The 18,826-nt window shown below is 23.5% G+C and overlaps 1 protein-coding gene across 1 annotated transcript in view; it reads left to right on the plus strand.

Moving 5' to 3' along the window:
- LOC129610997 (protein MMS22-like) overlaps nucleotides 1-18,826 on the plus strand; it is an 81,163-nt gene that overhangs the window by 43,992 nt on the left and 18,345 nt on the right. The window contains exons 5-7 of the mRNA XM_055523894.1: nucleotides 16,478-16,596; nucleotides 18,230-18,345; nucleotides 18,700-18,810. Coding sequence (XP_055379869.1) covers nucleotides 16,478-16,596; nucleotides 18,230-18,345; nucleotides 18,700-18,810 — 346 coding nt within the window. The remainder of the gene's footprint in view (nucleotides 1-16,477; nucleotides 16,597-18,229; nucleotides 18,346-18,699; nucleotides 18,811-18,826) is intronic.

The raw sequence follows: 18,826 nt of genomic DNA on the forward strand, positions 1-18,826 counted from the left end.
CATAATCTAAATTTACAATAATGTCAATTTTAGTGTTGATGCCATTGGAAAAATTAATGATATAAGAATATGCGGGTATAATAATATGATTTGTCATAATATGTAACTCATATAAGTAGTTATTTGAATTTTTAAAATGAATTATTTAGAAATATAAATTATGTAATATTTAAAAATTTAACTTTGAAATTAAAATAATTTTATTGCGTTATTTACTTATAGTTTACATACATAGTTGAAAATTAGCAACTGGGATTTAATTCAAGCAATTCAATGGGGATTTATGCAATTCAACTAAAATTTTTCTCAATTATTTTAAATAAAGTATAAGTACGCCTGTACAATTCAAAGTGTATTTACGCAATACAAGGCTAAAATAGAAAAACAAATTGTAATTATTTTAAAATTTCAAAAAAAAAATTGCATATTTATGGGGGTTGTTTACCAAAGAACTAATAAGGCTTATTTTTTGTTTTATATATTTAAACTATTTGAATTTCTTAATGTTAAAGATCTCTTAATTTTTTATACTTGTCACATAGCTTCACAGAAAAATTATTATATATTATTTTCACATGTTCAAATACTGAATTTTCAAAAGTAATAGAATTTTTCATGCTCAATTTGCCATTATTTTTCATATCTGATTCTAAGTTTAGTATGTGATTCAATTTACATTTTTAATTATTTTTAAGAAAAATTAGATTTGTTTGAAAGTTTTTTTCATTATCAAGGGCCAAAAGGAGATATTTTATATTTGCAGGCCCATAGGTATTTTCTACATCAAGAAATTCCAAACACATTGTTAAAGAACAAATTAAAAAAATATTCAAGTAAATCAGAATTTAGAAACTAGCTCTGTTTTAAGACCGGATTTTACATTTTTCACCATATGGAAATAAGAAACTTCTTCTATAAAGAAAATTATGAACAACCTCTAAATTAGGAACAACCTCTAAAGAAAATTATGCTTATTATGAAATGAATCTCGACAATATTAATGGTATAGAAAAAAAAGAATTCAATCAATTACGTGCTGAATAGTCATTTCTGTTAAATTACTTTATGATTATCAATTATAAATTTCACAACATTATTATTTTATTCCTTGTTTAAATTACTTAAAAAAAAAATTTTTTGTAAAATTCAACTTGAACCCTAAAGCGTTTTTAAAATATCAGTATGCATATCTCTATTTTTTATTGAAAAATATTTTAATTTTTTGATTTAACTTTTACTTTAACATTCTCCATAATGTAGCATTAAAATATAGGAATATTCAAAAGCACGTATGAAATTTTTATTTTCTCTCAATTTAATTTTGAAATTGAATTAAGGGTCTTGCATATTTTATTTATTTATTGTAAAAATTTGCAATTTTAATGTTACTCTTCTCTTTATGTTCGTCTTGAATGCAAGGTATACAATGAAATATTAAAATATTTTGACTGACCGAGAATTGGTGATTTTTGTTTTAAATTTTTTTTTTCAACATTATTTTTTTCTGTTTGAATTTTCGATAATTACTAATATTAATGCTCCAAGTTATTATTTTTATATGGTAATCTGCTAAAAAGATCATAATCCAAAATTCAAGTGTATGTACATATATTAAAATTTTAATTGTTAAACCATTTTTTTTAATTAAAATGTTGCAGAACCAATTTTATTATTGTATTTTAAATTACAATACCAAATTACAATACAAGTCTATAGAGAAAAACTTAATTATTGTTATTTCATAAAATATAAAATCCTTAAGATAATTCATTCTTGCACATACATAAAATTTTAACATTGAAAAATATTAACTAATTTCAAAATTTTAAAAATGGTAAATGGTAAATGGTGTATATGTTCGCAAAATTATATTATGCTCACCAACTAGTTAATGATTTTTCTCTCTTTAGCAATAAAATTTTATTAAAATTATGTAAATTGTTTCTAAATATAGTTTTTGGTCAATTTTAACACCTTCATTAACCCAAAGTTATTTAGCATTTCTATAAAAGGCAATTATATTGTAGCAATACCATATAATTTTAAAATTTTTGTAATAAAATACCAATGCTTAATTTATAAGATTACAAACAATAATAATAAAAAAAAAAGTTACTTAAATTAAATGATGTGTGAATTAAGATTTAATTGTAAATAAATTTTTTGAACTTATTGCACTACAAAACCAAATCAAATCAAAGAAAAAAAAATTTTTTTTCTGCTGCTCATTTTTAGTTTGCTACAATGTGTATAGGTTGCATGTACCAAACTATGTAGCTTGGATAAAAAATTTAATTTTAAAGAATTATGCTTTTTTTTTTAATAATAGTATTGAATTTTATAAAAATAAATTCTTCTTTTTCATTGTATACACCGCATATTTTTTTAATATAACACTTTAACATTAATCTATGTCAAAATTTAAATGAATTAACTTCAAAATGGTAGTCACTATAATATCCAGTTTAATCATTTTTCTCGAAAAAATAGAAAAATGAAAATAAAATAAAAATAATTTATCAAACATTTTAAAACCACGCACTTATACAATAAAAAATGAAAAAAATTTAAAAATTAAAATTTTTCTATTAAAACTCATCGCATTTATTTCTCATGCACCTATTGGTAAAAAATATAACTATATAAAAATAGCTACGTGTTATACAGTGGTAGTGGTGCCATCTATATGACAATAATAACTATAATTTTGAGTTAGTGATAATAATTTTTTGACATGAGAAAAAAAAAACCAAAAAGAATAAAAATCATAAAAAATTTTTTTTTTGGGTCAATTTAAATCAATTCAAACGATTCCATTAAAATGAAAAATCATGTGTATGCACCACATTATGTGTAATGTTAATATATAGGCGTACATATGTATGTTTCTGCGTATACAATATATTTAAAAGAACCTCAGTGAAGATTACACAATTAATATCAAATTTTGTAGGTTAAACTTCGTTAGTATTACCATTTCATTCTGTTTTTACTTGTTTTTGTTTTTTTTGTTTTTAGTGTTTCTTTTAAAGTTAGTCGTAATCTTATACATAAACTTATTGTGCGTAGCGTTATAACTTAAAAGGTGTGACATTAACATTGAAAAATTTTTTTGAAAAAAAAAAAAAAATGTTCGGTCAGAAATTAATCAAAAATTATTTTTTTTGGAGTTTTTGTTTTTATAATTGGCTATCACAAAAATTTTATGACTCTATTAAGAAATAAAAACATTTTTCTTGGAAATTTAATTGAAATCGAACCATTTCTCATAATGATTACAATGGGATACAAAATTTATGATGGCTATATGAATTTGTATATGTATATGAACGTATGTATATGTAGTTTACTATTAATAAGTCGACTCTAAAACAGTATATTCTAAAATTAAAAATGGAAATGCTAAATATAAATGAATGTGCTAAATATTTTCGTGCATATAGGGTGATCTTTTTACTGGTTTGTTTTTTTACGAATTTTAATTTATTACACTTTGTGCGTGATTTCCACCACTCCACCAGTGATCAACATTGAATCGACTCAGTTTAATTTTTTTTTTCGAAATAAATTGGCTGCCATTTGCAAATTGCTTTCAAATTACATATTAAATTTTGTTATGAAAATTAGTGCTTTGTGAGATATAAGTTCCGGGTGTTTCGATGTTTGGAAAGTTCCTCAAATTTCCTTTTTGTAAATCGCATCTTTTTTTTACATTGGCAGATTATCATTTCCAACATCATTTTTTTTATTCTCACGAAATGTTCGGCATACAAAATTTCTTTCCGAACGTCAAATTTTAAACCAATGTAGATCAAAATTTTTGATTCGTTTCAAAAATTAAAATCCAAATTTTTGAGTTTTCTTCCTCGAGTAACAAATATGTTGGAAAAGCTTTAATACTCGTAAATCATTGAAAAATGTATACAAAAAAAAACATTAATTACGTAGAATAAAATGAAGAGTTACTGGGAATTTGTTGCGTATATGTACAAACAGTTCTTTTTTGTTTCATCAATGTGCTTACATAAGGTGCTTTTTTTGAATATTTTGAGTTTTCAATTCAGTATTTTGATTTCTCGTTCGATCTACTCTAAATAATTTATTAATTACTATCTATTTTATTCATCTTCTGTTAAGTGTATCTTTTATATAAAAAAATTTGTGTAATAAAACAATTTTTAAGTATCATTAATCGTTCATTTAGCTTTCTTATAACAGTTAATCATATAAAAAATTTTAATGATTTTCGAATACGCACGCTTAAATCCATTATAATTTCGAGTATCCTTTAAACATAGCAAAAAATTTTTCTTATTTTTTTATTAAAAAATTTTTACAAATGAAGATGCTTATTTCATGCTTACTATGTGCATACAATGTCTGGATTATATGCTTTGATTATTCAAAAAAAAAGCTTTAGTTTACACATGAAATGATATTTGATATTTTATTTTTATTTATTTGCTATGCAAACTGATTTTAATCAGTTTAATAAAATATTTTATTTATAAATACAGATCATAGATATAGAAATGTCCAAATATGTATAATTATTAGTCGTACACATTTATTTATATATGTACATTTAAAACTAAGGTGTGTTGCACTTTAAAGGTCATCTTTCATAAAAAAAAAAAAACAATAATACAAATAAATAAGAAAAATGCAGTGCTATTTTAGGAGAGCACACAAAAAAAAACAATTTAAATTTGGTAAAAAAAATATTTTTAAAAAGAAAATATTTAAAAAACTACTATGTTTGACTTTTTTATTTCACTTTAACATCCAAACAAACATAACATACTAGTAATGTTTATTTTTTATTTACGCTATATTTTTCTTCTATTTCATATAACGTTAAAGGTTATTATATTGGAGAATTGCCTCATATTTAATTTAGAGAAAAATTGTTATCATTATTTTGATAATTAATTTTTATTAAATATTAAAAAACAATCATAAAAAAAAAAATGAAAATACTAATGGTAAAAAAGTTTGGATCTTTTGTAAGAAAATTAATGTCATAGGTCCGGTCATAAAACGTAAGTGTAGACAGATGACGGCAAAGAAAAACACACAGACAACTATTTCCTAGTCTCCACCTCTATGAATATGTGATATTTTTTGTTTGAAAAATTCATTACCGAGTTTTAATAATGCACAAAAATTATCCGATTTTTCGATAGCTTAGAATACATATTGGAAACTTGAAATAAAACGAAATTTTTCGACCCAAAATTTGTATTTGGCGGCAACACTTTTTTTCCACGGCAGCTTTAGAAAGAATTCTGGAAAGGAAATTTAAAAGTCATTTTGATGAGAAAAGACTCTGATACTACTTGTCTTCGGATTTTCTAAATGAAAAGTTGAAATCAAATTTGTACTCATCGACTCACACGGATCACTGTGCTTACCTGATATGAGTGTTCAAAAGGCGGTACATTCTTATTTCATTAAATAGAATTACATTGTATTATTTTATGCATTATTAAATATCAATGCTTTATAATAACGTCATGGTTAAAAATTTTCTTAGCTATGAGTTTTTAAAAACAAATCCTCATTTCATTTATAACGTTCAGTGCGCTTCAAAATTTAAAAAAATAGGCTTACGTTTTTTTTTTGTCTTCGAGTGTATATTGCAGTTTATTGTTTTGTAGCAAGAAAAAAAATTAATATTTTAATTTTAATCATGTAATAATTAATTATAATTCGTAAAATAAGGTGAAATTCTTCAAGTAAGTTTCAAATGAATTGTGTTAAAAATTAATTATGAGAGTTTTTACAAGATTTTTTCAAATTATTTTTAATGATTTATTTCAATGATCTTATTAAAATTTTATATTAAAAAACAAGTTGACAAAATTAATAAAAATTTTAAAATTTACCTTCAATTTTTGGATATAATTGTGAATACTTTTAATATTATTTTTTAACGCTTTTGTGCTAATTTTTGTTTTAATTTCTATATTAATTATTATACTTATTTCCGAAAAATTCAGGAATATGAAAATGTGTGCCAGTAAATGAGAAAACAAAAAAATTAATTTTTATGGGCATAAAATAAAAACAAAATTTTGAGTGAAAAATTTTAAATAAAACTCCAGGAACACCAAATCTTCATTAAAATTTTAATAAAAACTAAAATCTGTGATGTATTTTAAGCTATAATTTTCGAATTTATTTGCTACATATTACATATATAATCGAATACAGATTATGTAATTGTGCTTCTATCTATGAGAACCAAAACTGACGAAATAATTTATGATTTGTTCCGAATTGAATAAATGAATTAGTTGATTACATCAATAACTTGTTTAGGCGAATGTTTGTGATAATTTTTAAAAAATTAAAAAAAAAAAAATGCTAATAGAAATATAATTAATTCTATTTTTTCGATGTGTATCAGCACACATATCATAAAAATAGTGTGAAGTTGATGGTAGACGAAGCAAATTTTGAAGACCGGAACTAAAAATATTAACAAAACAAATTTTTTCAATTTACATTAATTTAAATAATATTTTAAAAATTTCAAAAATATTATTTCAACATACAGGAGATCACATTCAAAATTTTAATCGAATGATTTAATAATAATATTTTTATTTTAATTTTTTTTTAATATTAGCATTATAATATTTTTTATTTATAATATTTTGAATAAACTTTTGTATTTCATCTTCATATATGTAAATCTTTAGAATTATTAACTAAATTTATTGACTATTGAAAGACTATTATAGTATGTAATCGGAAACGACACTTGTCAAATAAGTCAACTGGAACTGAGCATAAATTATTAATTATGAACTTATTCAGTTATTAACAATACACATCAATGCAATTGATTTAAAATTATCATACATTTGCAACCAGCTTTGTTAAATTTTTGTTATCGAGCTTGGAATACATAAGAATAAAAATAGTTCGAGCTAGTATTTACGTATAAGTACAGCGCAATTTAAACTTCTCTTTATAAAAACAAAATTCAGAATTTTTGTTATAACCAACAGAAAACAGTTTAGTTTCTACGAAGATATAAGAAAAAATCTTTAAAAGCGAAAATTACAAATTAATAGACATATGATTTTCAATTAATGACATTTGACATGCTGGATTAATTGAGAAACGGTAGGTTTCCATTATCTTTTTCAATAATTTCACTGATTTTGCCATTATTGATGCTATTACTTGATGCCATTACGTGATGCCATTACTTGATGCCATTACTTGATTTTTAAATAAAAATAATTATAAAATATTTTTACTATAATAATTAAAATTCCAATAAAAATTAGTCAGCTTACATTGAAAAAATTTCTAAAAATAAAGACAAAAGGAATAAACTCCTTTTTTGATAACACGTACCTTTCCTTTACTACCATTCTGTAACCTTTAAGCAGCTAAAGAGATGAATATAAGTGTTAAAACTTCTCACACACCTTAGTGTTCATCCAAGACCAGAAAACTTACTAATAAATTTTTTTACAAAATACACACTATTGTGAATTATGTGCATGAATTTTAATTCCAGTATGATTACAAAAAATTAACATGAAAAGCCTGATTATTCTAAAATTAAAAAAAAAGTAATAAATTATAAATTTATAAGTATTTAAAAGGTAAATCAAATGTAAATTAAAATAACAGCAATTGTAGGTGTTTTTTTTTTCTTTGTATAATAAAAGCACAAAAAATTTTCATAATATTTAGTTCAATTAATTTTTTAAAATTTTAAATTCTAGTTAAACCTCTTTTAATTCTTCTTATACCCTGATTATTTGTTAATATTCCTGTTTTTCAGCTCATTTATTATATGTATATTTATATGGACAATATTCTAACATGATTTCTCTTATGTGTACACTGTCATTACATTTATATGTAGATTATATAGAAGAAGTTTCTATGGTCTAAAATTATAAATTGCTCCATTTTATTTTTATATTTTCATTATCATTATTATTATTAAAAAATCATTTATTTCAAATATTAAAATACTAGTTATAATATTGGATAAAATGTATGTATATACAAAAAGTATGTATGTATGTAAAAGTGGTATATTTAGGATATAATAATATAATGTATTGGAATCAAAACAAATATAATAATTTTTAAAAACTGACAATTTTAATGTTATTTCAATATTAAATAATCTAGTAATCTAATTTTTATTAAGTTGAAATATAACAATGGCGCAAATTTGTTGTTGTTATACATATACTTATGTATATAAAAAAAATTAAAAATTTAAATTTTAACTATTTTTATTATAACTAATTTACATAATATATATTAAAATGATTAGTATACATATATGTATGTATAATTTGACAAAAAAATCCCGTTCTTTAAAATTGATGTACCCACTGATATTGTAAAAATCGTGTTTGATTCGGCGACAAGCAGTTATTTTTTTTGTCTTGTGATCATTTGGTTTCAAGGTCACTGGACCAGTTTTCAAATGTTCTAAATAGAATCGTATAAAATAAATTTTAAATAAAAAGAAAATTTTTTTTTTCTTTTATATTTTTTTTTTTTTTATAAAATCATTTATTAAAAATCCTATGAAATTTATCACTGACGCTTGAAATTCATCTATTTATTTATCAAAAATATAATAATAATAAAAAAAAATTGAAAGTTATAGATATTTAGTATATAATTAAATTTAAATGAAAAGAATATTAAAAAAGAAAAAAAAACTTGTTTGGAATTTTGTTTTTTTTTATTTCGAATTGAAATTTGAACAAAAAAAATTTTATAACACAAAAATTAAAAACCGTAGAATTTTTCCTTTGATTTTATTTTTAGTAAAAGAGGACTTGTGAGGGTTTTTTTTTATAAATTTTCGCAATGAGTTCTGCTTCTTTGCTTTAAATTTAACGATTTTAAACGATTATGCAATCAAAACAAATCGTTTTTAAAATTATTTAAATTTTTTTTTTTTATATTTTTATTGTTTTTTTTTTTAATACCGTTAGGATCATAGAAAATTTTAATGATATTATAGTGAGTTATGTAGAATACTGTGAAAGCTCTCATAAATCACAGCACATGTTTTGAGAAATTTGAGTAAACAATAAATGTTTATTTTTTGTTTTTTTTTTGATGAATGTTATTTGATGGGTGACAACAAGAATTTCTGACATTTTAAGATTATTTTTGGTAATAATTAAAAAAAAATTTAAATATTTTTGTATTCAAAAGGGGATTTTTAATTTTTTAAAAAAGAAATTTTAATGATTTTGGTTATTAAAATGCTTGTTTTTTGCTTATTTGTGATACTTAAGAGTTATAAATGTAATAATTTATGTTCACACATTGTAAATGAGAGAGAATAAAGATTACAAGTTTTCAAGCATTAATAGATGAGAGAGAAAACAAGCATTTTTCATGTTCTTAATTAATATTTTTTTTTGTTAAAAACTGAGCTTCATATTGCAGTTATAACATTTTTAAATCGGATTTACTTAAGATTTAGAATTGTTTAAGAATGAATTTTAAATTTATTTTATAAAAACATAATTGCATACTTTTAGGGATCATTTTGATAACATTAAATGCATCTGATCAGGTTGAAATCTGTTAATTTTTTGAGCTGAGTTTAATTATAACAGCTATAACTATTTGTAGCACAATTCTTAACTATATTAGATGCTACAAAAATATTCTGGTATTATATTTTGTTTAAGGCCACTTGATGAGCTCAGAATGTTTTTCCTTTCGGGAAAGTTATTTTTGGAAAAGTTATTTTTGTTTTGTTTGTAGAAAAATTCAATTAAACATTATTTAATATTTATTTTATTAAAAAAATATTTTAATTATATAAGACATTGTTAGCGAGACATTGTCAGCTGAATTCGAGATAGAAACAAATGCAAAATTTGTGTACATTATTCAATTTGATAAGAAAAATTGTTATTTAAAAAAAATATGATTAATTTATAATTTTATTTTAAATTTATTCAAATTCCTTTTGTTCAATTTCTATAGAAATATCCTTTTGAAAAATCTTTTATATTAAAAAAAAATAATAAAAATGTAAGCCTATATGATAGGCCAAATTTTTTTTTTCTTTTCATTTTTTTGTTTTCCTTTGAAAACGAGAAACAACGAAAAAAGTAGATTTTTGTTTTTAAAATTAATATTAAAAAGGTTACGTAAAACAAAAGTTGTCTACGAAAGTAGAACTTGTTTCATAAAAAATTGAAAGAACAAAAAAAATATTCTATATAACTGTTAATTTGCGCAATAAACTATTAATTTTATTCTTATTAAATTAAAATATAAATGAAAAAATTTATTTAAAAGATTATTTACGATATTTTTCGATTTAAATTATTCATGTGAAGAGAATCATGTGTTTACTACAAGTTCCATGTATAGTAGAAAAAAAATTATATCCTGTTTTTTTTTTTCACTCATACACATAGAGAAGAACAAAAATAAAATTTAAAATAAATACAACAAGTTTTCTAGAAAATTCTCTTTTACTCTTAGATCATTATCTAGTTTATTTTAGGGAAGATTTACCATGCTTTTTAAGACTTTTAGTTACATACATGCAGAGCGAATTTTCTTAAAAAAAATTTTAATTTTAGAAAAATTTAAAAAAAAAGCAATGCAAACTTATGTTTTTGATTTAGATTTGCGGTAAATTATAATGAAGTCTGAATAAGTATCAGATATGATCGCTAAAGAACTTCTTCCAGACCTATCTTTTGAATATATTCAACAGTTAAAGTAAATTTGTTCTATTTTTGTACTATTCAAATGTTAAACAATTTCTGTTAAAAAATATGCTCGTATCATAAAGTTTTATGACCAATGAAGAACTAGTTCAATTACCACAATGGCAGGGCACTCAAATATTTTCAGAATTATTATACCCACTTTATACCGCTTAATTAATTTAGTTTTAGCACTTAATTAATAACAGGCTTAATTAAGTGCAAAAACCACGTTTGAACAATGTATCTAAACAATGTGTCTAAAAAACTATACAATGTAATGTTGTTTTTATCCTTTTACATGGCAACATATTTAAAAACGTACACTTAAAATAGTGAATGATGTAAGTTCTTCTTTATTTACTGGTTTTCGATAAGCTTTACTAATATTTTGGTTAATGTTCTTCGATAGTAATCACTTGTTGATTTTTTATAGCCAATGTCAATTTTTTCCAAATTTGGTTTGATGTATAAAAATGGTTGACTATCATTTTAATTCTCCATAGAAGAAATCTATAAATATTTTATCTAAGCTCACTAACAGACCATTTGCAACCTAATTAATCAAAATTTAAAATCTGTTGTAACAAATTTTTCAAATAGTTTTTTTTTCTTTTTTCTTTTTGTTTTTGTCAATATTTGTTATGGAAATCGCTCAAAAAGCTTCTTAAGTCTCAGAAGAAGAAAAAAACAAACAAATCAAATTGTAGACAAAAATTTCATAATTTTTGGAAAAAAAAAAACAAATCAATTTTAATATAATAAAAAAAATCATTTTTAACTTTTATAGACAAGTTGATGTTCTTGATTATATTTAGAAAATTTAATTTATGTATATATAAGTGTGTGCGTATACGTAAATGTCTATTCAAAAAATAAAAGCAAATTTAAAAACAAATACACAACCATAGAATGTCTTACATTAATTGCTATGCTTGACTCAAACCGGTATTTATGTGAAATATTTCGTTTTTAAAATTTTACACCCATCAAATTTATTACAAAATGTACTTTTAAATTTAGGAAATAAGTAATTAATTAGCAGACGAAAACATTACGTATTCTAACGTAAATTAACGTATAGCAAACTAGAAAAATATTTAACACAAGAGCTACCAATACACTCTAAATTAAAAGTTTTGACATTTATTATTAGTTTTAATCAGATTTTTAGTCTGCTTACGAAATTTTTGGACCCCTCAAACAAGCTACAAGCAATTATAGAAAAATTAATTTATCGAATTATCATTTTCCTTCAACACAATTGCACGTTGTTATTGTTTATTTGTACAAAAATATTTTATGGTTAAAATCGACCCTTCAAATTAACCGTCCTTTTGTCAAACAAAACTAAAGTAACTTTTCTTTCAAACGGTAAATGAGTTTCAATTTTTAACAACAACTGTCGGTACATTCTTCATTTTATTAAAACATAACAATATCGTCATATTGCCAAACTGTTACACCTCAAAATTTTGCAACATGTTAACTTTTGATCTTCTATTTCTTCAACAACCCAATATAGTTGCATCAAAGCTTCATCGAAAGCAAGAATTGTAAAAGAAATTAAATTCTTATCGCAAAGAGTGTCTTATATCGTAAATTAAAAATTTATGGTATAGTTTTAATTACGGCAGAATTTTAATTAGAAATTTACGATTTCGCATAAATTTCGTATAAATTTATGCAAAACTGATAAATAAAAATCACAATAATTGTCATAATAATGTGAAAACAAACTTGTATTTAAATGAATATTTACATCAACATTGGTAGTTCTAGTGTTAATTAGTATTCATATTCAAAAATTATTCAGTGTAAAATTATTAAGTGGCAAAAAGAATATTTTAATATTCCGATATTAACAAAATAATAATGCGTGTATTACATATGAATTTTATTTTTAATTTTTGATTTAATATTTTTATTTAGCATAATTATTAAAGCCTTAACATGTGACATAAATGTATGTGTACGCATGTTTAAAAAATAAACTGGTATTAAAAGTTTTATTTTTTGAGTATTATTATTAAAATTATAATTTAAATAATGAAAAATAATACACAAGTGTGTGTATACAAAAAAACATAATAATTTTTGGAAATATTTATACATTAAAATTTTTATTTAAAATATATACCAGTTTTTTAACTATTTTCTATATATAATTGCATATATATAAAAAATATTCAATTAATAATAGATTATAGAGGAAATGAAAGCATAATGTTATTTTTATAAAGAAGTTTAACAACTTTTAAAAACAATACATTTTTTTTTATTTCAATAAAATAATTTTAATATAAAAAGAGTATATTTAAATTATAAGAAAAATGAAAAATTATTGTGAAAAAATTAATAGACGGATTTTTAAGATTTATTTGAAATTTTGTTTAATTTTATTTATATAGTATTTATGAATTAAAATATATTGGAATAATAAATAATTAAAAATGAGGCACAATTAATTTATAACACTCAATAATTTAAATATTATATTTATACACATGATATTTTAAATTAAATATTAAATTGGCATATAAAAAAGAATTAATAAATTAAAACTGAATAAAATTAATAAGGTTTTATTAAAAATTTTTTTTTCAAAATAAAAGAATTTTTAAGTAAAGCAAGTTCATTAATTTAGTTTTTACAGTAGCTTGACAAGTAGTAATTAATTATCTTATTTTAATAAAACTAGGCACAAAACAAACCACAAAAATCTGATGTGGTCAGCACATAACCGACCGCATTGTGTATTGTCTAGTTAAATGAAAGTGTTACAGAATATTATAAAAATGTCTGTTAAATACTTCTTTCCAATTTTTAGGACATTAGTAAGCTTATAGTTAACATACTTAGATAATTTATAAATGTAAATTTGGCTCTTAGTAGAGTTTCGCTTTGTGCTACCCGAATTCCCTGAAATGCTCGCCAGTTAGTTTCGGTAACAACCAGAACTCAATATCAAATTTCAAGAAATTCCATCAATTTGTTCTGTGGATATGGTGAAAAATGTAAAATCGGCCCGCAAATCAGTTTTCGAGCCCTGATCTTTCCAAAAAAGTTATATGTTCATTGCTTTAATATGAGGAATTCATATATTAAATTTCAATGAAATCGGTTGATTATTTCTCTTTATATACACAAAAGTGTATGTTTGGCCCGTAGTAAACGTCTAGTTGCCGATGCCTGATCTTTCCAAAAAATTTACATGTTCATTGTTTTAATACGGGGAATTCATATATTAAATTTCAATGAAATCGGTTGATTACTTCTCTTTATATACACAATAATGTATATTTGGCCCGTAGTAAACGCCCAGTTGCTGATGCCTGATTTCTTCCAAAAGTTAGGAATTTTTGCGTATGATCGAGCAAAGCTTATATATGAAATTTCAAGTAAATCGGTTGAATACTTTCTTCAAAATGGCGAAAAATATAAAATCGGCCCGCAAATCCGTTTTCGAGCCCTGATCTTTCCAAAAAATTTATATGTTCATTGTTTTAATACGAGGAGTTCATATATTAAATTTCAACGAAATCGGTTGATTATTTCTCTTTATATACACAAAAATGTATATTTGGCCCGTAGTAAACGTGTAGTTTCCGATGCCTGATTTATTCCAAAACATACGAATTTTTGCGGACAGCCGAGCTGAGCTTATATATAAAATTTCAAGTAAATCGGTTGAATATTTTCTTCAAAATGTTCAAAAATGTAAAACAGGCCCGCTAAAAAGTGCAGTTCCCGAGGCCTGATATATACCAAAAGTTGATCGATCCGTGCCATGGTGGAAACAAACTTACATATAAAATTTCATCAAAATCGGTTCAGCCGAACTTGAGATACACGCGTGCACACACAGACCGACAGACCGACAGACCGACAGACCGACAGACCGACAGACCGACAGACCGACAGGTTGCTAAAAATAGTTTAATTACACTTCCCTACTATGGAAAAGTACGTTCCCACCGAAAACTCGATATGTAAAATTTGTTGCCATCACATAACCTACCTATTGTTTACACAATACGGTCGGTAACAATAAGGTGGTAACAAATGATGCATTAATATTGTTAATCAAAACGAAAAATTCTGAAAATTAATATGCGCAATAATTCAAAATATACGATGCAATTTGAATGGAAATTTTTCTAAGAAAAATTATTGAAGATAGATTTGACCATGCGATATGCCATGATACCCATTTGAATGCTTCCCAATAATGAAAGAAATTGTTTTATTTAGAATGGCATTGCAATACTAAAACTTTTAGTATTGTATGAGCGTTAGAAAACGAAAATATGATTTTTTAATTTTTTAGCAAATCTTGTAAGATCAATACAACCACTGCTAAATTTTGTTGAAATAATGGTCCTATTACCGCACTCATATTATAGTTTTTGAGACATGAATAATTTTTGTATTACCGTTATTGTCAGAACCACCTATACAAGCAGAATCAAAATCTACTAGATTCGTATTATCTTTAATTTATATCATATTCGAGTCCTACAGCCGTTTTCGTTTATGGGATATGATCAAACAATTTTTAGAATTGTATTCCAGCTTCTGCAAGAATTTTTAATATACATAAGAAATTAACGACATTTCATTAAAACAGTAGACCTTTACCGCTTCTGTTTATGCAAAATTTGAATACTGTACTCGTATATAGGCTTTGAAATTTCTGAGATATAGCAAAATTTTTTTACACTAAGACCACTGTTTTAATCGTACCCAAATTAAATAAGGCTCTTTAAGAAAGCACTCTTAGTAATTGATGAAAATTTAGTTAATCTTACTTTATGAGTTTTAAAGAGTTATTGCTATAGCAGACAGATAGACAGACAGACGGACGTATAACAGACATAACTGAATCAAATGAGGATCCGACGTTAACTTAAATCGTCGAATTTGTGAGAACATACTTTTTTAGTCGAACAAATAGAACGATAAAAAGTAGGTAACGAGTTTCGTAAAATACTATATAAAAGCTCTTATTGACGATTTGTCGAAAAAATCGGTGTGCGGGAAATGGACCACAAATTTTCTAGTTTTAGAAAAGTGTTTTAGAAGAGTTAGTAGTTCTACTACTAACTCTTTAGTTCTACTAAAGAGTTAGTAGTAGAATTTCTGAGACAATTATTAACAATTTTATTTTTGCCATTCTCCTTCAAATATGTGTAACACAATTACACAATAAATGTACTTTATTGTAATATGGTTTAATTCTTATTTAATGTTTATGATTAATTTACAATCTATAATTGCAATTTCTTTTTATTTTAGTAAAAAGTGATTAAAATTGTACCCACTTTTGCCCACATGGATAATCCTAATATCCTATACAATGTTTTATGAATAAAATGCAGTGTAGTAAAATTTAATGGCACTTTTTTTTTGATTAATTTTTTTTTTATTTTTACTAATTACTCACAGTATGCAACATATATGTGAATTATGAAAGATTACCTTGAATCAAAAAATCATCAATAATTGAACAAAATTTCATATTATATACGTACATATACATAAAATATACTGCCCCTCCAATGTATATTATAGTAGTTATAGAAATTTAATGCAATATTTAAAATATTACAAAAAATATTTGAAAACTTTTAAAGTGAATGTTGTTAAAGACTTTAAAAGTGAATGGAAGAAACAATAAAATATAATAACGTATTTCTTGTTTTCTTATTTTTTTTTTTATTTTTTAATTACAGACCATTTTGATATTTCATCAGAAAAAATTCCTGAATTTACACTATGGTTACTAAAAGGATTAGTTAGATTACAAGGTTATAAAACAAATGGAGTCTATGATGGTCCATCACATTCTAGGGTAATTTCTTTAATGTACATTTAAATTTAATCCTGAAATTTATTTTATTTTGAAAAATTTTTTCTGAAAATCCTTGCGATATATATATATATACGGTTACAATGCATGTGTAGATCAATATTATGACTGTTATACATTAAAGAACACTAATAAGGTGATTAAACCTAAAATTCAAGAAATACACAAACTCTCGTTTATCATATAGAATATTTCAATCAAATTCAACACTGCTGTTAAAATTTCATATAAAATTCCAACATATGATAATGTTAACAAATAATATTTTGAAAATCTGTTAAAAAAAACCTTGTCAATGTTCAAAAATCTTCAAATAATTTAAAAAAAAACAAAGTTTTTTTACGGCAAATATCTCAATTAGTGTGTTTAATACTTAATATTTTAACATAAGTACATTTATATAATAATACTTATGTACCTATTAACACAAACATTAGTTTATTATTTTAAATTATTATGTACGTATATAAAAAAAAAATTGAAAAAAAAAAACAAATAATCTGACATTTAACAGCAAAAAATAATTTAAGTATAAAAACGTTATAACTACCGTAATCAAACCTCTTTTATACATACATACATAAATACACATAGGTACACATATGTATATATCTTACGGGTAAAGTACGTGTATATTGTAACACAAAAATAATAGCAGATTAATTCATTTTACTAGTATCTCTTGTTAATTTTTGTTTTTAAAAGGTTGTTAAATACGAACCTAACAATTTCAAATAAAATCGACAATAGATAGAGTTCACCTTTTCAAATCTGTGATACTCTAACGGAATGAATGAATTTGAGAGTTGTACAATAATTTCATCTTGTTTTTTTTTATGTCCAGTGCCATTTCATACAAATATGACAGTTATCCCACAAACTAATTCCATAGCAAAGACTTTTACCAAAAATATTGACCATATTATCTTATTCGTTTATGAAAAATTTTAGCATTAAAGTTTTAATTCTTTTCATAATATAGTAGCAAATCACTTTCGATGTTGTATGGCAGCTACCACAATGAGTCAAGGAATTTCAGCGAGCTCTGTCATATAAAGCAGTCTTAATTTAATAAAGCAAATGCTTGTTATTAAAAGTTTTGAAGTTTTATAACATCCTATTCAAATAGGTCTCTGGCATTTACTACAATAAACAATTTCCTAAAATTTGGTAAACTTAAGTCAATTAAATTTTGAGTTATCGCTATTACATGACAGAAAGAAGAAAATACAAACAGACTTGCATCTATATTTAAGACCGTTATTTCTGGGTGCTACAAATGGACTGGAAAACTTATAATACCTTTCCATACATATTATGGAATAAGAAAAAAACGCATATTTATAAACGTATATTTATAAAAGCCATATTTTTTTTTAATCTTTTCAACCGTAACCCGCCCATTACCTCTTGACCCGAAATCCGAAAATGACTTGGGATTTTAACTGAATCAATATCGAAACTCATTTCTATTTCAAATACAAAATTGTTCATGTTCCTATTGAAAAACTCAATAATTAAATTACATATATGAACTTCTTGCACCTTTTTATGATTAAAGTTTAAGAAAAAACTAAAATAAATTTTTTATTTTTCTTCCATTTATTTATTAAAGGTTGTTGAAAATTTTGATTTGTTGGAACCGGTTGTTGAGCAATTTTTAAATTTGAATCCATCTGAAGAACAGACAAGAATATTTTTATGCAATTTAATGCCAATTTTATTAGAATGGTAAGTGCGATCATTTACAGCTGTTATGGCTGTTTGTTTTATTTCATTTCATTTTTTTAAAATATTTAACATTTTTTTTTTTTTTGGAAAATAACACCAAAATTAATTCATTCATCATTCTTAATTTTTTTTTTGTTTTTCGCCACTTTTATTTATTTTTGTATTATAATATGCGTTTATTGTGAATTAGTCTTAAACTGAGTATCAATTTCGTCTGCTTATAATATTTTTTCTTAATTATTACATGTGTGTATAACATACACATTTAAAATAACAAAAATTTAAAAGCTTCGAAAAGTAAAAAAAAAAAAAAAAACAAAATATTAAACGCTTTATTTAACCTTTTTATAATAGGTGGTCACCGAAACCAAATATTTCTATGATACTTTGGGAATATTTTCATAAAAAATTGAATTCACAATTTTTTATAGCTGGTTCAGCGCCCAGTAATTTAGCAATTTCAAGGTAAGTTTTTGTTTTT

Source organism: Condylostylus longicornis, unplaced genomic scaffold (assembly GCF_029603195.1).
Source record: "Condylostylus longicornis isolate FDR11 unplaced genomic scaffold, ASM2960319v2 ptg000048l, whole genome shotgun sequence".
NCBI classification, from domain to species: domain Eukaryota; kingdom Metazoa; phylum Arthropoda; class Insecta; order Diptera; family Dolichopodidae; genus Condylostylus; species Condylostylus longicornis.